The sequence below is a fragment of the Drosophila busckii genome, chromosome 3R, assembly GCF_011750605.1.
Source record: "Drosophila busckii strain San Diego stock center, stock number 13000-0081.31 chromosome 3R, ASM1175060v1, whole genome shotgun sequence".
In the NCBI taxonomy this organism is placed as follows: domain Eukaryota; kingdom Metazoa; phylum Arthropoda; class Insecta; order Diptera; family Drosophilidae; genus Drosophila; species Drosophila busckii.
Genome location: NC_046607.1, coordinates 8,004,623 through 8,030,036, shown reverse-complemented (window position 1 = coordinate 8,030,036; position 25,414 = coordinate 8,004,623). Strand labels below are relative to the sequence as shown.

The 25,414-nt window shown below is 40.0% G+C and overlaps 3 protein-coding genes across 15 annotated transcripts in view; 2 read left to right on the top strand and 1 right to left on the bottom strand.

Moving 5' to 3' along the window:
- LOC108602279 (tropomodulin) overlaps window positions 1–10,396 on the top strand; it is a 41,765-nt gene extending 31,369 nt beyond the window's left edge. For 2 of the 13 annotated variants that reach the window (XM_017990336.1, XM_017990340.2), the window contains 5 exons: window positions 4,259–4,411; window positions 4,472–4,984; window positions 5,049–5,300; window positions 5,362–5,509; window positions 5,674–6,571. In XM_017990336.1, the coding sequence (XP_017845825.1) occupies window positions 4,259–4,411; window positions 4,472–4,984; window positions 5,049–5,300; window positions 5,362–5,509; window positions 5,674–6,017 (1,410 nt within the window). In that variant the 3' untranslated portion in view covers window positions 6,018–6,571. Of the gene's footprint in view, window positions 1–4,056; window positions 4,186–4,258; window positions 4,412–4,471; window positions 4,985–5,048; window positions 5,301–5,361; window positions 5,510–5,673; window positions 6,573–6,957; window positions 7,247–7,924; window positions 8,411–8,731; window positions 8,953–9,277; window positions 9,461–9,822 lie in introns of those variants that run through there. The other 11 variants (XM_017990342.1, XM_017990343.1, XM_017990339.2 and 8 more) reach the window with 10 other exon arrangements.
- A 634-nt stretch (window positions 10,397–11,030) lies between these two features.
- On the top strand, window positions 11,031–14,025 carry LOC108602277 (sodium-independent sulfate anion transporter). Its single transcript, XM_017990334.1, has 3 exons — window positions 11,031–11,399; window positions 12,201–13,290; window positions 13,349–14,025. Exons 1-3 carry the CDS (start codon window positions 11,031–11,033, stop codon window positions 13,930–13,932), a joined length of 2,043 nt encoding a protein of 680 aa, XP_017845823.1. The 3' UTR covers window positions 13,933–14,025.
- Window positions 14,026–18,042: 4,017 nt separating this feature from the next.
- LOC108602278 (sodium-independent sulfate anion transporter) lies at window positions 18,043–21,863 on the bottom strand. The gene is made up of 4 exons (XM_017990335.1): window positions 20,360–21,863; window positions 19,337–19,639; window positions 19,116–19,261; window positions 18,043–19,054 (listed from the first exon to the last, which is right to left on the bottom strand). Exons 1-4 carry the CDS (start codon window positions 21,468–21,470, stop codon window positions 18,722–18,724), a joined length of 1,893 nt encoding a protein of 630 aa, XP_017845824.1. The 5' UTR covers window positions 21,471–21,863; the 3' UTR covers window positions 18,043–18,721.
- Between the last annotated feature and the right edge of the window lie 3,551 nt (window positions 21,864–25,414).

Genomic DNA, 25,414 nt, shown 5'->3' with positions numbered 1-25,414 from the left:
TAAAGGGGAAAAGGGTAACATGAAGTTGTGCCATTGTGTGTAACAGGCAGTGCCCCGAAAGCAAGACAAACTAAGTTGCTATAACCATATCCGTGCGTCTGTGTGAGCAACAAGAACTCGGAAACTATAAAAACTAGAGCAACCAAATTTGGAATTCAATTTCTACTGTTTCCGAAGCGAGTTGTTTATATTTTTGATACATTTTATTCCTCCTCCTTCTGTCACAAATAAAGAAAAACAGTTTACGACCACTAAACAATCTGAAATAAATTACACAGCTTTGTCAAGCTCTCGACCGATACTAAAGTGTATACAAAAGTCGCTTGCGCCCAACTTTAAAGCGCCCACTTGTTTTTTTTTATCACTGTGTTAGAAGCTCTGTCAGCTTGCCGCAGCATTGAAGCGAAGCGTGCCGAGCTGGGAGCTCTGAGGTTTATTGCTGCCATGCAAATTGCATAAAAGATTGCGCCATAAAAGCATATTGCTGTTCACTGAATATGCGATTTGTTCGTGGTGACAATACTGCTGTGGCTGACTGTGGCTTTGGCAGTGGCAAATGCTTGCCACAATTTGCTGCAATTGAAAATCAAATAAATCAAATTCCTTAACTGCCATTGCCACTGCCAACTGCATTTGTCAGTGCTTACAATGCGCTTATATTTAATATTATACACAGCTGCTCGCTTAGACTTAAACTTGGAAATCTTAGCTGAGCGGACTATAGAAAAAAACACATGTGTTTTTAAATTGTTTATGTCTGTTTCACTTAATCTCATGCAACACATTTTCTAATCAATGAACTCATTTAATTTAATTCTGAGTAGAAATGATAAATTTGCTCCAAGACACTTCAAGACTTTTATTAAAAATGAAACAAATGCTTGCTTAACCTCAGCTGTAAATATTTTCATGCGGTTTTTGTTCTACCTGCGCACCACTGTGCGTTCGTTAATTAGCAGCTGGTGGCTTTGGTTTTCGAGCTGGTCATAAAAACTAAACGAATTTTCCTACGCATAAAGAAAAATATGCGCTGGTCGCTGGCTTATGAAATTTCCTCTGTCGTGTCGTGATTTCCTCAAGTGTTATTATTTCCTGGTAGCAGCGCATCCTCACTTAGCGCACTCACTTCCCATCTGGCCATAATTGAGCGGCGCTCGCACATTTCCAGCCATTAGTCATTAGCGTCAACAGCTGCTGACCAACTTTCCGAACTAAACTGTTAAACGGTAGGCGGTGCATTTGAGTTTTTCCACAGTTTTTCCGCTTGAAATACGTGATCGAGCTTGCTGCAGTTTGCAACGCCTCAAAGCCGCCCAAGCTGCAACTTGACCCACTTGCCAAGACCACACAATCCACTGGACACTGACCAGGTCGGCTCAACTGAATTATGTGCCAGCTAGTCCAAAATATAGTAATAAAAACAAATCAATTGATTGCGCTTCTATACACTTTCTCTCAGTGCAAGGCCAAAGAGGGTATCTGGCTGTTGCGCTGCGTCTAAGTAAAAGAAAATTGCAAACAATATTTTAAGCGTATCTGAAATTTGTTAGTTTGCACAGCAATAAAAATGCTATTAAGTCAATTCATTAATAGATTAACTCAATTGCAATTTTACTTCTTTTTAAAGTCACATATTTTTAATACACAGTGAGCATTGAAAAATAAGCATGGAAATGGAATTTATCTTGAATCTATAGATTGATTAATGCATTTTTTTTTTCAATTACACTTGAAGTAAACTGAATTATAACGAATTATTTTGTTGCTAAGCTAATTCCTTGCGTAAAATTTGAATTTTTAATATGAATTCATTCAGCTGATTAAGATCCAACTGAATTTATTTATTTATTTTATTTATTCTTATTCAAATTTATTTTAGTTCGAGTTACGTCAGCTTGCTTTCAAATATATTAATAATATATTAATAAGCTAATATATTAATCCAAAATTTATATACAAGCAACTCTTTATTTTCACTTTAACTTTCATTCCATGCAAATAAATTGACAACAAATGCATTAAAAACTTAAGGCTTGGGAAATAGAAATTAAAAGCATTTGGAACTTATTTCTGCGAGACAATTCTGAAAAAATATTAGTCGTATATCTTAACTAATAATACTGATAATTTATGTTTCAAACTCAAAACAGATTTATCTAATCAATTTAAACGAATTTTTTCTAATACAAACAATTTACATTAGTTGCTTATATTGGTTTTTGTAAAGTGTACAACTAGCTTAAGTTATTTGGCACATTATCGAGTCAAAAACACAAACACACACAGACATAGACACACCCATACATACACCCATACCTGTTTAAGCTGCTGCTACCGTTGCAATCGCCGTTGCAATTAATGAGCCCAATCGAAAGCACTCGACGGGAGTCTCGACTACGAGTTGAGTTAAGCGCATCGAAGTGAATTTTTACGCTGTGGCCAACGCACAGACACGAATTTACGCGTTGACAACTGTAATGCCAATTGTATCTGTCAGATACATATCTAACTGCAAGTGTATAACAAGTTGAAGTTGTTAGCAGCAGAGCTGCATTTATTATTTTGTGGTTTTTATTCTCACACTTTGCAGTTAGCAAGATTCTCTATCTCGAAATCAAATGTATCTCGGGCGTGCTATGAACTCAATTATTTTTTGCAATTACTTTGCTTGCTGAATTTACAGCGCGTCTTAATTTAAGCTTGAAATTGTAAGCCAGCATTGAATTTTGTTTTTTTTTTTTTGTGGCTTTTGCGCTTTGTCATTGTGGCAACCGTTGGCTTCAATTAATCCAAAGCTGCTCTCAATTGAAATGTCAACACATATGATGCTGAAGATGAAGAGAGTACTTCAGTGAGCTGACATAATAACAAGCGGTGCGCGGCCATTCGCTTTGTAAAGTGGGTCAATTGACAGTATTTTAGCTGTATCTTGTAGATGCGCTGCGAAAAGTTAATGCCAAACTTGGCCATGTCTTTTGAGCAGCTTTTCTAAGCCAACTTGTGTGTGTTTTGGTAGAATTGTAAGTGTTTGCTGTACCTTTTGCACCGCCGTGTCTCTATCCACAGTTTAAAACCAGTTTCACTTAAATGGCAAACACTAAAGTTGCTGCCATAGTGAAGTGAAGTGAAGTACGCGAAGTGGTTTATGTGGTTAGTCTTGGCTTCCTGCAAACCAGTTTAGCCAGCCAGCTAACCAACTTCTGATTTGACTTTTGTCTTTACCCACCTGGTTGCATTTAGTTAACTTCTGGAACCTTTTGTTGTTAATGTCTGAGCGCACTCGCTTCGTTTGGTTTTGTTTATTTGTTTGGGTCACGCTTAGCGAGAATTCAGAACTCAGCACAATTATTTTATGTAAATTATTAACAACTGAGAGCAGCACAGCATGAACTCTCAAGTCCAGCTTGCATTTTAATTTCCCAACGAAATCTTTTTGTTTCCCCAAATCAATCGTTGTGGCTCTTCTGCTTTGCATGTTTTACTTTTGCTTATTTATGGTTGCTGTCTCGAGTTCTTTACGGCTTCGATTTCAGGCTCAATGCTTTGCTTCGCTTCGAGAAGGGAGCAGCGAAGTCATTTAAGTGCAGACAGCGTAGTCGCACGCTTGCCACACTTGGTTGCCAGTTAGACGCTTTAATATATGCGCCTAATTTACATTGTCGATTACGCCAGCAACAGCAACAGCAGCAGCAACAACCACCACAACAACAACAGCAATGCGAGCTCTGAAACTTTGACTCAGTGACTCGCTGACTGACTGCCAAAGTGGCAAGTTGCGTAGTTGCCGCCGCTTGCAACTAACCACAAAGTCAGAGGCGCGTTGCACGATTGTTGTTTTGGTTTCGACTCTCTCGTGCAGCTTAATTTGTTGCCAGTTGTGTGTCAGTCGCTGTCGAGCCCCAGCCCCAGTCGCAACAAGCTCAGCTCGCAAGCTCTTCATAGTTATTTACACGCGCCACACAGTCGCATAATTGGCTTTTGCATATTGCCTTTGTTTGCTTGCTTATTGTTATTGTTATTGCTATTATAGTTGTTTATTGATTCTCGCCAAGTGTCGTAAGCGCGCGCACTATGGAAAGCTTTGTGCCAGTGGCCGAGTTTCAAACGATCAAGCTGCGGCCGGTGCCAAAGGTTAAGCGTCGTGCACCAGCGCCGCCCATTACGCTGAAGCTGCAACACAACAATGTGAAGCAACAAATGAAATTTCGCCAGGCAATCAAAACTAATTAAATTTCGCTTTTTTTTTATTTGTTTGCAGACTTCGTCCACCACAAAGACAACTACGCTTACTACGCCGGCCAAGTTATATGGCAAGGATTTGAGCGAGTACGATGATGTGGATGTGGAGAGCTTATTGGCGCAGCTCTCGCCCGAAGAGATAACCATACTCGCCAAAGAAGTTGATCCCGATGTAAGTGACACTAACTGCAAACTCTTTGCATTTAATTGACTTTATTTTTCTTTATTGTAGGACAACTTTCTGCCACCGAATCAGCGCTGCAGCTATGAATGCACCAAGGATGCCACCGGGCCGCTGAATCGCAAACAGCTCATTGAGCACATTAACAAGCAGGCCATTGAGACGCCAGATCAGCCAGAGTTTGAGCCTTTTGTTGCGGGCACAGTGCGTGGCAAGAAGTGGGTGCCACCGCCACGTGATGCGCGTGACATTGAGGTGGAGGAACAAATTGCCATTGATATGGGCGAGGAGTACGAGCATGCCTTGAACGATGCCACACAGGAGGAGATCATTGACTTGGCTGCCATTTTGGGCTTCCATTCGATGATGAACCAGGATCAATACCACGCATCGCTGCTCAACAAAGGCCAACCCGTTGGCATGGGCTGGGACGGCATTACAAAGTCCACACAGCAGAAGCTGTACCCCATGGACCCGCCCAACAATACAGATGTCGAGGAGTCGATTAAGCGCGTCAAGGACGACGACAACAAACTGATCGACTTGAATCTGAATAACATTAAAGTGAGCGCAAAAGCAAATGCAATTTAATTTGCATTTAATTTATACGTTCTCTTGTTGCTTATAGAATATATCGGATGAGAAGCTCGAACAACTCATTGCGGCACTGCCTCAGAATGAACATTTGGAAGTTCTATCGCTGACGAATGTCGGCCTGACCGATAAGACAGCTCTCCTGCTCGCCGAAGCGATTGAGAAAAGCAAAACCCTGAGAGTATTAAATGTTGAAACCAACTTTATCAGTCCGCCCGTTATTGTCAGGCTGGTACAAGCCCTGCTCAAGTGTCACACCATCGAGGAGTTCAGAGCCTCCAATCAGGTAAGTGCCCCAGAAAATGTAAAACTAGAAGTTGAGCTTAAATGGATTTGTGTGTCTCTAGCGATCTGCGGTGCTGGGCAATAAGATTGAAATGGAGATCACCAATTTAGTGGAGAAGAATCCTTCGCTGCTGCGTCTGGGCTTGCATCTGGAGTTCAACGATGCGCGTCATCGCGTGGCCGCGCATCTGCAGCGCAACATCGACAGAAGTAAGTTGCCCGTTGCCATTGTCAGCAGCTGCTGCTCCCTTCCCACTTCAGGCTATACGCAACGTTGGGTTTTTCCACTCGCTAGGCTCGTTTGTGCCCTATAAATTCGTTTAATTATGTTAGTTATAGGCTCTTGACTTATGAGTACCGCCACTCGCGTTTAGGTGAATTGCAACAAGGTACGTTAGCTTCCCGCGCCGCCGCCGACGCCTCCTCATCATCAACTTCATCATCCCCATCAGCATCGGCATCAGCATCAGCATCTCGTTCATCTGCTGTCATTTCACCCACCAAGGCCAAAAGCTTGGCTGCTTTCGAGCAGTTTGTCTCCGCTCGCACTTGGACTAATGCAACAGACTCTGTTCCATCAGGGCGCCTAGTGCGCAATCAACAGTTGAACTCATCATCATCAGCAGCAGCAGCAGCAGTAGCAGCAGTCGAAGTCACTGCCTCCACCTCTGCAGCTGCCTTGGCTCGACTGTATGCCAACAACGAGAAGCAAATCTAAAGCCGAGCAGTGTTGGTAACAAACAAAACAAACCAACTTTATACGTTTTCAACATTTCGTTGTCCTTTTTCTTTTGTGGTAACCAGGTAAAATGTTTTCGTTCGTCTGCCCTCTCCGACGTCTTTTCTTTAACCACAGCAAACTCTCTCTCTTACCATGAAACGTTCTCATTGCGTTCACGTTCTCGTTATCACCACTCGTTACATTGCGTTCGCTCGTTCATTCGTTACGTTGCGTTACTCGTTTTGTCACTTAGTGAGCTACATATAGATTTAAATGAATATTGTACAACTTAAGCCGAGTTTATAAACAATAGGGTGCCATCGATTTTTATGAGACCAAAAGAAATGAAAAATGGTATCTCATAGTCATAATATTGATCATTTACATGGATGAAAATGAGTCCTTAAGCACATTTGATCCTTTGATTCGATGGAATTTTGAAAGTCGGGATCGGATTATTCCATAATTTTCAACTAAAATACTAAAACTATGGTTTCATGATGAAAACATCTTAGAATTGACTATGCGGTACCATTTTTTGTGTTCAAAATCGATGCATCCTAAACACATTTGCTCATCATAACTTTAATTATTTAAATTAAATTAAATTCTAGTTAAGTCAGTTTAACATGCTAAGTTAAAACAACTTACTACGCTCTACCTTGTTCACCTTGTATAAACCCCCAACTGCGAACCCTTTCAACATTTATTTGTACAGTCTTCTCCTCTATAAATGCTCCCTCTGCAATTGTCTCTTGTTTAGTTACTTTGTGTCTTGTAATTACCATACAATGAATGACAATTATGCGAACAAAACATTAACCAATTATTTATTTACCCAAATTTGTGTAAACTGTAAACCAAAATTTGCACACCCAACAAATTCAACTCGAACGTAACTCCCTCTGTGTAAATCAAACTTCTCAATGGGCTGCAGTTGTGCGCGTGCAAAAGCTCAAGCCCAACTTGCCCAAATTGATATTGCCCGGCAACATGGAGATTGAACGTGAGCAGGTGACTTATGGCTCGCCCACGCCGTCGCCTTCACCCTCGCCATCTCCACAGCCGCCAGCCGACTATGATGTGGAGATCGATCCAGACAACATGGTCATACGCGGCGGTGGCGATGCTTACGATCCAGAGATCGATCCCGATAATATGGTAGTGCCCGGCAGTCGTGCCGTCACGCCCAACTATGACGACGAGGGCGTCTATCAAGCGCACACGTGAGTGAAGCCAACCACCACAGAAACCGAAACCACCATCAGCATCAGCACACGGGCACACACAGCGGCCAGACAGAGTCCGCCGTTCCCCAAAAGACATACCAACCAACCAACCAATCAACAATTATGTACAGACAGTCACAAACAATTCTCGAATCCTCAAAAACCCAAAGACATTTGTTTTTTAACATCGTTGTTGTTGTTGTATTTGAGTTTACTGGCGTCCATTCCATTGTGTTTTGATAATGGCCGCCAAGTTTAAGACTCAAACTGTCCACTACCCCCAAATCAAATCAAATCAAATCGAACGTCTTGCAGACCAAGAACGTGTGTAAATTTCAATCGATGTCGTCGCTCCACTCAATCTCATCAATTTTGTATATAACTCGCTTACATATTACATCTCAGCTCTGCCACTAACCGAACACTCTTGCCAGCGGCCCAGTCACATGTTTTGAGTATTTTTTGTATTTATACTTTTACCATTTCTCCAGTTTACTTTCTGTGTTCGCCCTTGACTCAAATGACTTAGACAGACTTGGACCGCAGCACTGACTTCAAGTTCTCAACTCAATGCGCTTCATATATACAATATCGATCTTTTCTGTTATTTCTTGTTTTATGTGTACTATTTCTTTCTTTGTTTGTTCTCTCTCTCTCTCTCTCTCCCATTTACAGTAAGAAAAGATCTTGAGTTACGCCTGCAGTTCAGATTTTTTAATAATCTGCATAGAAAATCAACAAGAGTTCAATAAGCGCGCCAAGCAAAACGCAAACTTCAAGAAAAACAAACAAACATAAATGAAAACTAAACTAAATATTTAAAACAAACGTTTTGTAATTTTAAAAACTATAAAAAATTAATACAAAAAAAAGCTACAATGCTCGCAACGAAATATGTTAGAGAGACTTAACTTATAAAATGCGTAAAACCAAAACCAAAAAAAAAAACAATATTTATATATACACATGCATATTAATAAACTGCGCAGAAGGCAACACACTGATCAAAGAAAACATATGTAAATATATATGTACGATATGTAGAGATGATAAATATGCATATTTGACAACTGATTTATGACAAAAGTCAAGGCATCCTAACCCCCAAAGCAGAAATCATTTAGGCGTAATGTGTATAATTTTGTCTAATTTTTAACACAGGTATCTATGAATTCTCAATTGAATACAAAATGTTTTGCCAGCCAGAAATACTCTTAACACGCACGGCGCATATAGCCGCCATATAGCGAATGGCTTTTAAGCAGATTAGTCATAACTCAAGACTGTTAGATTCGATCGAAATTCTACTAATATTATAAATTGCATGCAGTTGAGCCTAATTGATTCATTCTAACATTTAATTAGTTTGTTGCATACCACACACTCACACGCACACACACACTCACACTACACCAAATGCATTCATTGGTTTCTTTTTTGTTTCATATTAAGCAGAACTCTAATGCACTTTTCTTCGTATAGGAATTAAACTGCGATGTACATTTTTAAGTGAAACTAAACCAAACTCAAGTAACTGCAATCAATATAAAACCAGATGAATATAAACTTTTTAAATAGCAACAAGCAATGCAGAAAATGTTTAAGCTCTCTTTATAATTCAACAACCCCAACCACCAATCAACAATCACCACAAAGGCCAACTCAACATTTTTTGTAGCACAACTTGCAGCGCAAACAGTTTGGTACCCAAAAATAAACAAATCTTTGTCTACGTCTTTGTTGTTCGTTAATTGTAATAAACAATTGCCCAAGCTTTGCTCTCTGCTCCTAACTAACAAACCTATGAAACCTACAGCTCCAAAACTAATGCAAAAAAAAAGATACTGCTGCCTGTTAAATTCTCTCTAAAAAAAATCTGAATTGCTGTTTGAATTGACTTGTGGAATGAACTTTGTTGTTTTAATGCGCTAACTATTTAATGCTCTTATGACAAATTGAACTAATCAAATTGTATGTATTTCTTCTCTTCCCTTTTCCCAACCCCCTCTCTCTTTCTATGTTTTACAGTACGTGTGAATCGCCTGAATCAGCGTAAATAAAAAGACAACACCCAAGCAACCAACAACAATCAACAATCTACAACAACCACAATGTCTCTTGTGCGTGTGCGTGTGTGTGAGTCTTTGTTTTGTTCACTATCCAACTTTCTACTAATTACCAAGCGCCAACAACAACAACAACAACAACCACGAGATCTATGTTCCTTTTACAAACTTTGTGATTGTCCAAACACCAACAACAAGAGCAACAACAACAACACGTACCAATCAACCTACACCCAAGAAACTGTCAACTAACAACGTAACGTTGCGTGAATGATGTTAACACATGCAGTACGTAAGCTACTATTTTACAGCTATATCTAAGTATCTCTAAGTTACGTTATGTAAGCTTCTAAGTAGCTTAGCAAATATGTTTAGCAGCACTCGTGTCAATTTGTATGTCAATCAATTATATAAAGCCAATGTCATATATAAAAGTAAAACTATTTGCTCGTTATTAGTGTGCAGCTTTATTTATAAATATACTAATCGATAGCATTTCTTTTCTAGTTGGACGTCAGCGTCGCATGGGTCATCTGGGCAGGAATTATACCATTGGCGTTTGGCAGTAGTCAGCGAGGGATTGTGGGCCGATGCTTATCATATGCTCATATATATATTTTTGCTTATATGAAGAAACAAATAGTTATATACTGCGCTTATTATTGTTGTTGTTGTTCACAGAAAATGAAAAGAAAAGTTGTAACATTAGGCTGGTTGATCAAGTTTTGTTTAATGTTTGTTGCGTTCAACTTATAAGAATATTTTTTATTTTTATTTATACACACAATTTGCCCTTGTGTTTACCCAAATCATTTGTTTGTTATATGAGTTCTATCACACACACACACACACACACACATACACGAAGTTATATATTGCTTGGCATTGGAACAATACACCAAATGTAGCTGCTTCGATTTGTAATTTAAACAAATTAACTTTCCTTAAGCAATTGTCAATTGTGCTATTGAGCTTTACGCTGCGGCAGCTTCACATGTTGCGCTCTTTTGTAATTTAAAAACAAACACATTTATTTTGTAACTCTCGATTTTTCAAATATTTTGTTTATTTGCTTTAAGTTTTCTATGTGCTACAGCTTATACACACATACATATACAAAATACACAAAACACACACACATACATATTATATATAGACATATATATAGCCATGGTCTCTGAAAACAATTTACTGCTATTGAATTATAAAATTGCCTAAACATAATATTACATATTAATATTATAAACAATCAAACGATACAATTGTATAATTTAATGATATATACCTTAAATGCAATGCTTTTAAAATACAATTTTTAAAAATCATGTATAAATCACATATAAATTTAAATAAACCAAAAAAAAAAAAAACATTAAAAACTTAAACAAAGTTTTTATTTACTGTGGGCATAGTTAGTTGCATTAAGTTAGTGTCGAAATTAGAGCTCAGCGCTTCAACAATGAACTTTAGTTAGCGTTCAATTTGATCAATGGAAAATTTGAGCAAACGGCGACAGCAGTGCCAGTTGATCAAGCCAATAAATCAGTTGGCAGCTGGCAAGTTGGCAAGTCGTGTGGCCGAAACAAACAACCTGCATCCCGCTTTTCCAAATGGCAAACACTGTAAGCTGATCGAGCGATAAGATCCGCTCAGCATCCGGGCCTTATCAGTTTAATTTTGCATGCTGAAGCGCGCAGACCTGAGACGTTCGCAAAATGTCCACACTGGAGCACGAGATTACGTTCCGGAAGCAGGCGGAAGTGAGTCATGAGCTGGAAGCGCGATTTCGCAGCTCTGCAACAGACTCCATCATAATCACCGATCATCGCACCTCCAAGCGTCAGAGTCTGGAGCAGCTGGAGCTGACGCGGCGAGAGGCTGAAGCTGCTCCAAACTGTTGCATGAGCTACTTGAGCAATGTTTGCACTTTGAAGAACCTAAAGAAACGTCTGCCCATAATCAACTGGCTGCCGCACTATAATAGGCCAGATGCCATTGGTGATCTTATAGCAGGATTTACAGTGGGTCTAACGGTCATACCGCAGAGTCTGGCCTACTCCGGTGTGGTGAATCTGCCTGCGCAGGTGAGTCGACCTAGTGCAGTTTAAAGTGAACAGTATTGCTACAAAACTAGAATAGATCAGCCTCAAAAAATAAAAAGATATGGCGGTTAGCATTATCTTTATCATGTTTAGAGAAGCTTTCATACTTATATAGGCTAGAACTTTTAATTATAGCAATATGCATTTTGTGAGTACTGCGATTAACATTATTAATCATATTCTGATAGGGAAGGAAAATGAGAGTTCATATTTAGAATTTTAGATAAATAAATTATTGTAAAATAAGTAAATAATTGTTTCTCTACAGATTACTATTTTATTTTAATTTATTACATAAAATGCATTTTAAACTAAGTAATAGCGGGCTCAAAAGATAAATAATAATTTTTTATGTCCACATTCCTATTTTGTCGATTTTTGATTTAAAGATATTGCCAATAACATAATTGCTGTGGCCGCCTGACTGCAGAACTAAACGATAATAAATAAAAAATCACATTTATCGACGGCATTACTCTTACAAATATTTATTTAATATAAAACAAATGCCCGCTTATTGAAATTGCATAATTTAAAAGCTAAAAAAGTACGAGACACATAAAAAAGGGATCAAATTTTAAAAATAACAGATCTATACGGAAAAGGTCTAAGAAGGCAACACTTAACCTCTGGGCTCTATGTAAGAGATTCGAATCGTTTTTAAATTTTGCAAACCTTGAATTGTTTTTAATGATTTTATGACTTCGAATTATACTCGATGCATTCTGAAAGAATTATTTTAATATATTTATATTTATTATATTTATTTGTATCTTTTTGTAGTCCGGACTCTATGGCTCGTTTCTGGGCTGCTTTGTCTATGTGCTACTGGGCACCTGCAAGGATAATACCATTGGCAGCACCGCTGTAGCCTCGCTTATGACCTATCAGTTTGCACGTGGGAGCTGGCCCAGGTCAGTGCTGCTGACGTTTCTCACGGGCATCATCGAGATACTGATGGCTTTGTTCAAGCTGGGCTGCCTGGTGGAGTTTGTCTCGGGGCCAGTGAGCGCGGGCTTCACCAGCGCCGTCTCGCTGATTGTGTTGACCTCGCAGATGAAGTATATACTGGGCGTGAAGAGCGAGGGCGGCTCCTTTCTGCAGAGCTGGCTAAGCATGTTTCGCGATATTGGCAACATACGCATCTGGGACAGCTGCTTGGGATTTGGCTGCTTGGCACTGCTGCTGGCGATACGCAGCCTGAGCAAATACCAAGTGGGCGCAAAGGACAAAGCACAGCGCAGTCGTTGGCAGAATGTGCTTAACGAAGTGATCAAGTTTGTTGGTGTCACTCGCAATGCATCTGTTGTCATTGGCGCCACTATGATTGCAATGTATCTGGAGCGCAGAGGCAACAATCCGTTTCAGCTCACAGGCTACATACCGCCGGGACTGCCGTCACTGGCACTGCCGCCGTTTTCCGTGGCGCCACAGCCTGGCAACGTCACTGCCGGCATAGCCGATGTGCCTGGCGAGAGTTTCTTCGACATGGTGCAGAGTCTGGGCTATGGATTGCTCATTGTGCCCATCATAGCGCTGCTGGAGAACGTCTCTGTCTGCAAGGCCTTTGCCAAGGACAGGCAAATCGACATTAGCCAGGAACTCTTTGCCACCGGTGTGGCCAATATTGCCAACTCGCTGGTCAGCGGCTATCGCAGCAATGGCGGCCTGGCGCGCTCGGCTGTTAACAATGCCAGCGGCTGTCGCACCAACATGTCCAATCTATATATTGGCATTATAGTTGTGCTATCAATTCAATACCTCACTGAGTATTTCTACTTCATACCGAAGGCTGTGCTGGCTGCAATTATTATCTCCGCTGTAGTCTTCCAGCTGCAGTATCAAATCGTCGTGCCCATGTGGCGCAGCAAGCGTAAGTCACCAATATCTTACAGATCAAGCTCAGTCTAATCTCAGTTTATGCTTTGCAGGCTCTGATCTGATACCCGGCGTACTTGCTTTCATCACTTGCTTGGTGTTTCCACTGGAAATTGGCATCATGGTGGCCATTGGTGCCAATCAGCTGTTCATACTCTATCATTCAGCCAGACCCAAGGTTACCTTTGAGCAACTGGAAACAGAGCTGGGCACACAGTTTGTTAAGATCACACCCGATCGTTGCTTGATCTTTCCCTCTGTCGAGTTTGTTAGAAAAATGATTGTCAAATCCGGCAGCAAGTCCACTCTGCCCGTCGTCATCGACTGCACTTATATCTATGCTGCTGACTTTACCGCCGCCAAAGTTATCTCATCCATTGTCGAAGATTTTCGCAAGCGCCAGCAAAAGATAATCTTCTTTAATCTCAAGCCCAGCGTGGTCAGCATATTCGAGGGTCTCAAGACCAAGCTTGTGCTCTGCTACAACACTCATGCTCTCAACCAGGAACTCAGCCACAATGGTGTGGATAATTTAGGACACTCAGTCGACTCTCTGGATACACTTGAGGAGGGCCGCAACTCCTGCGAATGTCTGAGCATGCGCACCAATAGCACGATATCGATACCAAAAGTATAATTTTTAAGAATTTAATTCTTGTAACAACATATGTATATTATTAAATAAATTTGCTTATACTTGCTCAACGTGTTATAGTTTCGGGAACGATATTGACGCTCAGCTCTGCCAACTTTAAAATAAATTCTATCAATTTTTTTTTTAGTTTCTACATTGCACTCTTCTTTTTGGGTGTTTGGGTACTTAGCTTCATTCGCTCCCGCTCACACCGTATACAAAACGAAAAGAGCGACAGCGAAAAAGAAGCAAAAATGAAGAAGAAGCTAAGTAACCTAAGAGCGCAGTCCGCTACCTTGAATTATTGTATCATGGACTGAACCAGCGGTAGCGGACTGCGCTCTTCGTTTTGAGTGTTTCGGGTACTTAGTCGTCAGTCGCTCGCTGAACGTCGTGAATGCAGGTTGGTTGCGCGTGAATTTTTTCAGGTTGTGTAGTGGTATGAGTGTTTTCATTTGTGCTTGTATTGGTACAGTGCACACGTGTTTGTATTTTATTATATGTGTTTTGTATTTTTGTTTACATTTTAGAAATTTGATAATGTCAATGCAATATTGTTCACTTTGTCGTTTAAAAACATCTGCACTAGTTGTACATGTGCCTAAAGATGTCAATAAGCGACATATGTGGATAAGGTCAGCAGGTATTGACCTAAGCGAGCGCGATAAAGTTTGCGAAAAGCACTTCAAAGCCGGGTGACTTTTGCTACCTCGCGTCCAAATGCAAAGCGCAGGCCAACTGCTGCCCAATGTTGTGCCATGTGTGGTACCAAAACTTGAGCCGTCAACTTCTGGCAATTAATATGTTTGACGCTGACACACAGACTGAGTAGAGTACGCGTGCCTGCACATGCAAATTATATATTTTACAAATATAATTACAATAAAATTTTTTAATAAACAGCTCAGCGATTATTGAGGAAAGGAGTAGTGCTCGAGAACTTGAGACTGAAGCTGAAAGTCATCCGCATTAGAACGCGAAAATGAAGCTTTAGCGTATAAGTTAGAAACATTAACAAATTCGCTTAAAGGGATTTTTACGGAGTCCCAAATACAAAGATTGCAGAGCGGATCCAAAAGAAACAAGTGGAATGCAAAGGACATATCATATGGCATGTGTTTGCAAGCTGCAGGGCCTAGAGCATATAGGCATCTCTTGAAGAAGGGATTTCCACTGCCTTGTGTGTCATCTCTACAGAAGTGGTCAAAAACATTAAAGATGGAGCCTGGCCCATTACAGTTTGCGATCGACCTAATGGAGAAGGCACTGGACATCGAGGAGGAGGACAAAGTATGCATAATACTTCTTGACGAGATGAAAATTAGCTGTGCCGAAGAGACAGTGCAGCATCCATGCGATTATGTGCAAGTGGTGATGGTGCAGGGACTTCGCAAGTCCTGGAAGCAGCCCATCTACTATGATTTTGACAGACCCATTAGCACCGCCACGCTAAACTTGCTTTTAGAAAAGCTATACACGGCGGGATACCATGTGGTGGCCATGGTGTCGGATTTGGCCCCAGGAAACTACAAGCTATGGAGCCAGCTTCAAATTTCAGCCGGTACGAATCTTGTTTTTAGTAAATACATATGCATACTAATTTTATTTTTAATATTTAGAAGAAACCGTGGATTCGAGCACCCAGCGAATGCCTCAATGAGAGTGTTCGTCTTCGCTGACGTGGCCCACCTATTAATAGTTGGTGAGAAACCACTTTATAGATTCCAGGAGCTTCTGGTTGGCGGCAAAGATCATTACTGCGCAGACAATCAAGCAAGCAATGAATCACGCCGGTTGCTTCGGACCTATCCATTATTTTGGAAGGTGACCGAAGAGCATCTAAAGTGTGCGATCCTCTCGGTCGTCAGAAAGTGAAAGTCAAGCTCGCAACTCAGCTGCTGTCCAACAGCACAGCCTGTGCCAATAAGGCGTTGTTCATGTCTTTGGGACTAGAGCTGCACAACGCTTGCGAGACAGCAGATTTTGTACAATTGGCGAACGATTGGTTTGATATATTTAACGTTAGGTTGTCTACCGCAAGCAGTATACCAACCAAACAGCCATTTGGTGAAAATCTGCCCGCACAGCGCAAAGTGCTTAGTAACATGACTGCGCTCATGTCGTCACCTTTAGTTGTAAAAACCAAAAAAAAAACAGCAAGTTTGCCTTTCCAGAAAGGTATAATCATAAGCAACGCTTCACTGGATATGCTGCACACATATGTGAGTGAAAAATATAACATGCGTTATATTATTACAAGCAGGATATCGCAGGAACAGCTTGATCAATTCTTTGGCGCAATGCGCTCTAAAAATGGCTTACACGACCACCCCTCTGGTATGGAGTTTAAATCTAGGATGCGCAAGTACTTGCTAGGTAACGTAGTGTTAGGTGCAGCTTAACACTTTGAAGTTTTTAGATATTTGAATATATGTGCTTATGAACTGAAAACTTCACGTGTTCGTTAAGTATTTTATGTTTTGTGTCAACTAAATTAAAACATAATTTTTAAACTAATTAAGAACAAATTCATCCCCTATTTAGCAAAGAACACTCGATGAGACACCTTGGTAAAATTTAGAATTAAGCACGTAAATAAGAAATTTAAGGTCAAAAATCAAAAGCAAAAATTATTAGGCCATAACAAATTCTTAAGCATATTATTATTATGAATATAAACAATTTAAAAACTAAATTTTGGTATTCAATATTTTTTTTAAAATATAAACAAAATTAATAACAATTGACTGCATTTTATTTGTAAAGATTTGCTATTCAAAAGTGTTCGCATATCAAAAACACATGCACACATAGAGTACACACATACAGCTCACACGTATACGAAACGAAAAGAGCGAGAACAATCAATATGGCGACCAGCACAAGCTAAGTAACCCAAGAGCGCAGTCCACTACCTTGTATTATTGTATCGTGGACTGAACAAATTACTGTACACTAAATAATTAATTTTTTAAGTTTTAATTGACAAACAATATTCATTTTCGATATCTCCATATATCGCTATGATAAAATAAAAAAAAATGCATCAACTTTAAAAAAGAAATTTAATAACTAATTTCTAAACTTACAAAAAATCAGTGTCAAGCATACAAAAAGCCAAACTCAATATAGTCTGCATAATAGAAAAATCTTTGAATCGCATTGCTCGTTTAATGTAATTAATTTTAGTATTTTCAACTACATTTAATGTGATAAAATAAAATAACATTGAGCATTTATAGGAATTTCCAGCATAAATAAATATACCACGCTTTGATTTGTGTATGGGTCTCCCGAAATTATGCAGCAAGATGCTCCGGGCTCAATTTTGAACAGCATCGGATACTTTTCAATAACAATGTAGAATTTTGGGGATCACAAAAATTACCAATATATAATACAAAATATTTAATTTATATTTCAAAAATGTTGCAGCTGCTAAGTTAGTATTTGCAGCCGTACGATATATTTTAAATTCATAATTTGATTGGTACAACAAAAGATATTTTTGGGAAATTTTTGATTGAGCAGCCACAGTTTGAAAACAGACTTTAGCTTTTTCTAGCTAGAATACAGTAAGTACCCAAACCGATCGCAACGCTGCAGTGTCTGTGCTAAAGGTTAGTCAGGACAACATCCATTAAGCCAAATTTATGAAGCGCTCAAACAAACCAAAATAAATTTAATTAAATTATAGTTGCCCATGATCTATGGTTAGCTGGAATTGTTAACAAACGTTCCAGGTATGAAATAATAATTTAAAAGTGTCACGTTATGCTTAATATAATTCGTTTTCAAATATTATTAATTCTTCGAACACAAAACATTGCATCCAAATGCTAAACTGTTCTAAACTATGCTAAAATTTGTGACCTATATGAATGGCGGCTGGAAATATGACGTATAAATTTATTTCTTCGACATTAAGTATACGTGTCTAATTGAGTTGTGTCGAGCTAATGGATACACCTGTCTGCATACTAAAAAAGTATTTGATATGCAAACTGTTAAACGTTTCGACAAATTAGGCTTATAAAACGAATAATAAAATTCAAATTAAAGGTATTCTCATAATACAGCTTTAATGTCAATGACTAAAATGCTTCAAAATAAATCAATCGCAGCAGGTTTGACAAGTTCATGGCAGCTAATTAATAAGCCGAAGCGTTACCGCTGACGGAATCAATTGAATTGCAAATTATTTATTATGAGCGTGTTACCAAAAATCTAATCGGGAACTGATTTAGTCTTACGTGAATTGAACCGATCAACTGTCAGCGATTAACCGAATGCCATTAAATCTCGGGGTATTTGATTAGCGGCTTTATATGGCGTTAGAAATGCAATAAAAATATTTGCTCAAAGCCTGACGTTGCAAAATACATTATAGAGGGCCAATAAATAAGTTTCTAAAAATATTTGTGCTTTTATTTAAGTACTAATGCTAATACTCGGTGATTCACGTTCAAAATAATACTATGCAGAGCAATCATCATCGCAATGGGGCGTGAAATTTGGAGTTTCACACTTCATTTTGCCAAACTTAAATTCATCAGCGAATAAATAATGCAGGAGGATTGCTTAAGCTTAAATGCTAATTAAATTTACGGAAAATATTTGACTATTTGGCTAGACAGTTGGTAACATTGCTGACCTAGTATTGCGTGGGCTTCGTCTGTCTAAAAGCCAAGCGAAAACAACTCGCTGGCCTCGCTAGAGAATTAAGCAGCATCTCTCAATAAATACAATGACTTAAATATATATAAATCTATATAGCGTGTTAGGCACGAGGTTAGGCCGTCGTCTTCTCGCCCAGCTTGTCATGCAGCGTGCCAATATCGTAAATGGCCACCAGATCTTTGTTCAGGCCGCTCAGCACCTGCGCCACACGCGGCTGCAGATTGTAGAACAACAAGGGCTGCTGGCGCTGCGCAAAGTCCGCAATCATTGTGGATATAACCTTGGCAGCGGTAAAGTCAGCGCCATAAATATGCGTACAGTCGATTACCACGGGCAGCGTGGACTTCACACCCTGCTTGTTAATCACCTTGCGCACAAACTCCATTGAGGGAAAGATGAGGCAACGATCGGGAGTGAGCATCAAATAGCGCAGACCACTGCTAGTCTATAAAATTAATTAGCAATGTAATTATGAACTCAAAGTTTAATTTGCTGCCGCTGCTTACCGTAAGCGTTTCAATGCTGAGCTTGGGACGCGCCGCCTGGTACAATATGAAGATGACGTTGATGCCAATGCCCACCAGTATGCCCAACTGCAGCGGCATCACCAGACACGCAAAGAATGCGCTCAGACCGGGTATCAAATCCGTTTCTGTTTATTAAAGTAAACAAAATACTTGTTAGCTTGGCTTACGCTTGCCACTGTTTGGCTTGCTGAGTCACTTACTCTTGCTGTGCCACATGGGCTTGATGACGCGATATTGCACCATGAATACCACAGCGGCTATGATGATCGCTGCCAGGGCCGCCTTTGGTATGTAGTTGAAGCAGGGCGTGAGGTAGAGGAGTGCCACGATTACAATGACGCCGGTATACAAATTGGAGAGCTGGGTGCGTACACCGCTGGCGTTCAGTATCGCGCCACGTGCCACGCCTCCATTGCTGCGCAGTCCCTGCACAAAGGAGTTGGCCACATTGCAAATACCCGAAGCAATCAGCTCCTGTGTAGCATCCGTAGGTTTGCCATCGGCTAAGGAAAGCAAAATTCAATTATTAATTCAAACCTTCTAAGCTTAATTCAATAATAAAAGCAATATTTTTATACTGTTTTAATAATGCTGAGTCACTGTTACTGACGTAAGGTAAATGTTTAAGATTCATGGAATTGTTTTGTTTTTATTTTGAGATATATAAACAACTTTCTCAGCTTGACTGATAATAATAAAAATAAATATAATTGTAATTTACATATAAATAAATTCATTCAAGCGTCAGTTTTGTATAAAAAATTTATTCTCATTTTGTTAGATAAATCCTGAGTCGGAATTCCTTGCCAAAGTTAAACATTTGTGGAATTTTTTGTAAATATTTTCTGAAGCATAAACAACTTTCTAAATGTGGCACACTTTAGTATAACTAAAAAAACATAATTGAATAATATATATAATCATTTCTGACATTTCAGATTCAAATTCATTAATTTGATTATTCAAACATCCGCAGAAGATATTCCTGACCTACTCTTTAATTTTGTTGTTTTTATTTTCTGAGACATTTTGCTCATTGTAAAAAATAAATAATTTTAATTAAATGACATAATTATCTTTGTCAGAAATCCGTTTTGAGTATTAAAAGAATTAAGCCTAACTCTAAAATAATTTTTTACATGCAACATTCATCAAATGAGAAGGTTTTTCTATATATCCATATGTTCTATAAAACTTTTTCCCACTTGCTTATGGAAACTTACCGAATGCCTGAACAACTGTCATGGTTTCTAGCAGAGCTATGAGCGGCACCACGATGAGACCAGAGCCCAGGGTGCTGGCCATTTCCCAAAAGCTCTTGCCCTCGTGCAATATCTCGCCGCTCGTCTCATTGAGCACAGCATCCATGTGGAACGGTGGTGGTCTGAAGTCGGGCAGTCCTTTGGGTACATAGCCCACTGTGTTGACAAGATTCTCATTGCCGCTAATGGACAGCCAGTAGCCCAGAGCGGCAGCGCCGCACACGAGCAGCGCATTGCGAGCTGTGCCCACGGTCCAGAAGATGCCCGTGAGCAGCTGCTGGCAGCGGGACTTGCCCTGCTTGGGACCAAAGCTGCAGCCGGCAATGGCGCGCAGACTGAGCAGGACTACAATGCAGATGAGGCCGAGCACAAAGTCCGGCCAGCTGATGTTGTGAATGTCGTTGATGATGCTGATCCAGACCTGGAGAAAGGTATTGCCGCTGGTGTGTATGCCCAGCAGATCCTTCATCTGGGAGCTGAAGATGATGAGCGAGACGGCGCTGGTGAAGCCCGCGCCCACAGGACCAGAGACAAAGTCGATGAGAAAGCCCAACTGAAAGACGCCCATGAGTATCTCGATGAGGCCAGTGAGGAAGGTCAGCAGCGTGGCCATTTGCCAGCTGCCGCCGGCGATTTGGAATGAAAGCAGCGCCGATATGGCTGTGGGACCCACGGGCACATCCTTGCTGGAGCCAATGAAGATGTAAATGAAGCAGCCAAGGAAACAGGCGTACAGTCCGTACTGCAGATCCAGACCAGCAATGCCGGCATAGGCCAAGGCCTGTGGAATAACTGTAAGGGCGACTGATATGCCCGCCACCAGATCGCCAAAGATGTAGTCCTTCTTGTACTGCGGCAGCCAGACTAGAATCGGAAAACGCTTCTCCAGCGTCTTGCGGCGAAATATGTTCGAGCAGCAGTCGGACCAGGCGCTGGATTTCATTGGTTCCTCCTCCTGCTGCACGATGCAGTCGCGCGATGTGTGATATAGCGTATTGGTGGGTATATCCAGGGACACCTCGCTGCTGTTGTTGAAGCCGCCATTTTCATGGCCCGTATCTTTGGCACTCATTTTCTATACAAAATTTATTGTTGCTTGCAATCAACTCTGGTTTTTATGCTTGGCTTAATTTGTTTTTGTTTTCGTTTACGGTTTGGGGTTTTTTTTCTTTTATTTTTTATGTGAAGCTTACACTACGGCTTCATGGCACTGTCACTGTCACTGTCACCGTCGTCAATTTGGGCGATAACGCAAATGCAAACGCAAACAAAAAGAAATATGAAATTTGATATTCGACGCTCTCGACGCTAAACTATTCGCGAGCGCTGGCAATGCGGGAATGAAACCAAAACCAAAACCAACACCGAAACTGAACGGAGATCGCGATCGCGTTTGCGGCAAAGTGTCTCTCGAGATGGGAGCTGAAGCAGCAGCGTGCACACGTTGTCGTCGTTTGGCGTGCCGAGCGTTTCGGAACTGATTATAAATAGGTGCCCCGGTCTGATCGCGATCGCGATCGTAATTTGTATGCGCTGCTGCGGCTGCTGCTGCTGCCGCTGCGATCTTCGAGACTGTCCACCGGCTTTCGTTAGAGAGCAATGCAAACCGGCTTTGGCTAATCGGCTTAAGCGGCTTCGGCTGTACCTAGAGCTTGGTCTGGGTGGGTGTCGCCGTCGTGTTTGTGGTCACCAAAGAAATGTGGAAATTGCTGGCAGCACGTCTGGGCGTGCGCCCTGCGCTTGCAGCTTGAGGGGGAATCCCAGGCAGTGCCTGCATTGGGCCCAAGCCCAAAAAGCAGGATTTTCAAGTTTTTTTCTCAGCACGTGCTGAACTCGCGAGACAGAAGCAACAAGCAACGAGCATCAACAATGCAATGCTTATTGCATATTTCCATTCTAATTGCATTGGCGATTTCACACCGATCACATGATTGTTTACAAATGCCCATAGCAAACGTATATATAATTAAGTTAACGGTGCTTAAAATTCTTATAAGAATAATAACAAAATTCGCACGATATCATAATAAAAGGGTTTATAGTCGCGGCATAGCTAACTGATGACAGCGCTCACAAAACCAATTAAAATGCCAGCGATTCAGTCAAACAAATAAACAAAAAAAAAGTATAATAAATAAATAATAGCCGTCTGTAATTTGAAAGCTAAACTTTTATAATAAAATTGTGGTCAACTGATTTAGTGACTGGAAATTTTTTAACAATAATATTTACTTTGGGTCAGCATTCAACAGAAATTCAGAAATTCTCCACTGCGCACTAAGCCGAGCTGAGCTTGAAAGTTCTTGTTGCACAGACTGGTTTTTGGCTTAAACTATCAAGTTATGCCGGCCTGGCCTGGCCAAGTGCTCAATCTCAATTTTCAAATCGCGTGCCGACAAATATCAGCTGGAGAAATTAATCAGCTTAAAGCGCAAACAAAACAATGCACAAAGTTTCAAATAAATTAGTTTTGAAGTGCGTTCACTATAAATCAAGTGTACACAACTAAAGATTAAGTCGCAGCTAAAACAAATTGAGTGTGTGATTTTTTTTTAGTTTTGCGCAAATTATATGATGATCTATAATCAAAACAAATGGGGAAGTAACTTAGTTCGTTGCATTGCCATATAAACAAGTTATTTAAATTGAATTTATTTAATTTGCGCTATAGTTTGCAGAATATGCATAAAGCGGGAAGTTTTCAATGGGATTTTTGCAAATGCGTCAGGCGGGGCAACAAGATTAGCTGAGCAGAATGTAAGCAAAGACAATAAATATGTAACTGATTTATCAAAAATACACGCACACCACGACGGACTGAGAGTGTAGCGTAATTAACGTTAATCACGTAAAATTGTAGGGCTAAGAAATACTTTAATAAGCGCCCACGGGCAATGGCAATTAATCAAAACGCACACACTGCGGTCAAAGGCAAGAGCACAAAGCACAAAGCACTCAAGCAGAAATAAATAAAAAGAGTATCCAACAGATACTGCGACGACACGTGATGAACGACTGATAAATTGGCCAACAAGCTACACTTATAAAAACAAACAGCTCAAGACACGCTGCAAAAAAAAAAGAGCAAAGCAAAGCAAAATTAAAGTAATGTGCTTGCCTCATTCGATTTGCTTAAATGTTTATTATGCGTGTTGCTTGCTCGCTGGGACAATAAAAATCTCTAGCTTTTGATGCTATAAGAAAGTCTCAACGAGCACAACTAGATAAACATGTCATTAATAACGTTAATTTTTTGGAAATATTATTGAACAAACATTCGTCGTATGTTGTTAACAAAGCTAATTTTTGCCTGCTCACAGCTTTGCAATTGTCTCTAACTAATTAGTGCATTGCTCAGGCAGCTGCGTGATTAACTTAGCAAATATATATTATATATAGGGCTATATATAGTGAGTAGAACGTGCGCCTTTCAAAATGACAGGCATTGATTTACAATTAGACAGTTTAATTATGAATTGTAAATATTTATACAGGCATTCTCGCAATTTCTAATGCATAGACATTCTCGTTGAAACCGGTCAACGAATTTCTCACAGCAATTAGCATGCCATTCAACTGTAAGAGCTATAATAATAAAATATAAACATAAAGGATTATAAACTTGGCAGTTGAAGTTGCGCAAGTTACGCGCTCACCTTGCTAAGTTTTTCTTTTGAGGCCAAGAGCCCTTGAATACATTTATATTTACTATATAATTGAAGCTGTGACTGGTAGCGATAGTTATCAGTATCATCGCCCCTGATAAGCGTTACTCATCATGCACATCACATGAGCTGCCAGCGCCTGGCAATAAAAAATCTTTTGGGCTTCAAGGCGTCGTCGCCATTTGTATGCCAAGCCAAGTAGCTCTCCATTTATGGCATACACGTAACGCCCTGTTAAAGTAACTGTAACTTTAGTAAACATACAACAATGACAGTTGATCAGCTGAGCATTATATAGACGTAATTGCAGCTATATATATATATATATATGCACATGAGTGCAGTTGATGTTTGCGCGACAAATACAACTGTTTAATTGTTGAATCGATTAAAAACTGTGACATATGTAAGTACAACCACAATTATGGCTGTGTGTGTGTGTGTTTGTGTGTATGTTTAGGCCTACAAATTGTAAATTACGCAATGCCAATGATCGCTCGAGTGCAGTGGAATGCATTGAGGCATGTAAATTAGCCGCCAGCCGCCAGCATTGGCTTCAACTTCACGTGACTCACTTGCATGCGAGTGCGAGAGTGTGAGATATCAAATGTTAGCTTGTTTCCGATCGCTGGAAAAATCAATCGCATTGCGCAACTTCATAGAGTCGAGGAAATAAACTTGTCTCAAACATTCATTACAATGCCGAAAAGCGTGTCAAGGTCAACACAAAAGCAAGTTCAATGGCAAAAAAAAAAAACAAATGTCAACTGCATTGGATCGGACATGCATGGCTGCTAATTTATTCAAAATTAATTTAAGTTGCTGAGTCATACTAAGTATATTGAAAATTCCCCCCACAACAAGTCACATGTTTCACATAAATATATTGGCCAGCCTGCTTTAAGATCTTGCGCATTGAAGAGTAGAAAGCAAAGCAACTAAAATTAATTGAATCACATGACTGGATGCGATCAACAAACAGGCAGTGATTATACATATATATATAGTACATATATTAATATTAACCATGGCGCATTTTGTATTAAGCCAAACGAAAACGACGCTTGCAAGTCTCTCAGCTGAAGTTCAATAACCAATTTGGCTGCAGGACTTGCTGCCGCCTTATTAAATAAAGCTTATGCTTAATGCATTTTTAATTGTGTTAATTTGCTTATTATTAACAATATACGTCAATTATTGTGTGTCAGTAAAATTAGCCGAAAAATTCTATAATGATGTTTGTTTATTCAATCGTATCATAAAGCCAACAAAAGCGGCGCTAAACTGCCAACTGGCAAACAATTTATGGCGCACCAAATGCCGTGCTAATGGCTTGTGAATTAGCAAATCA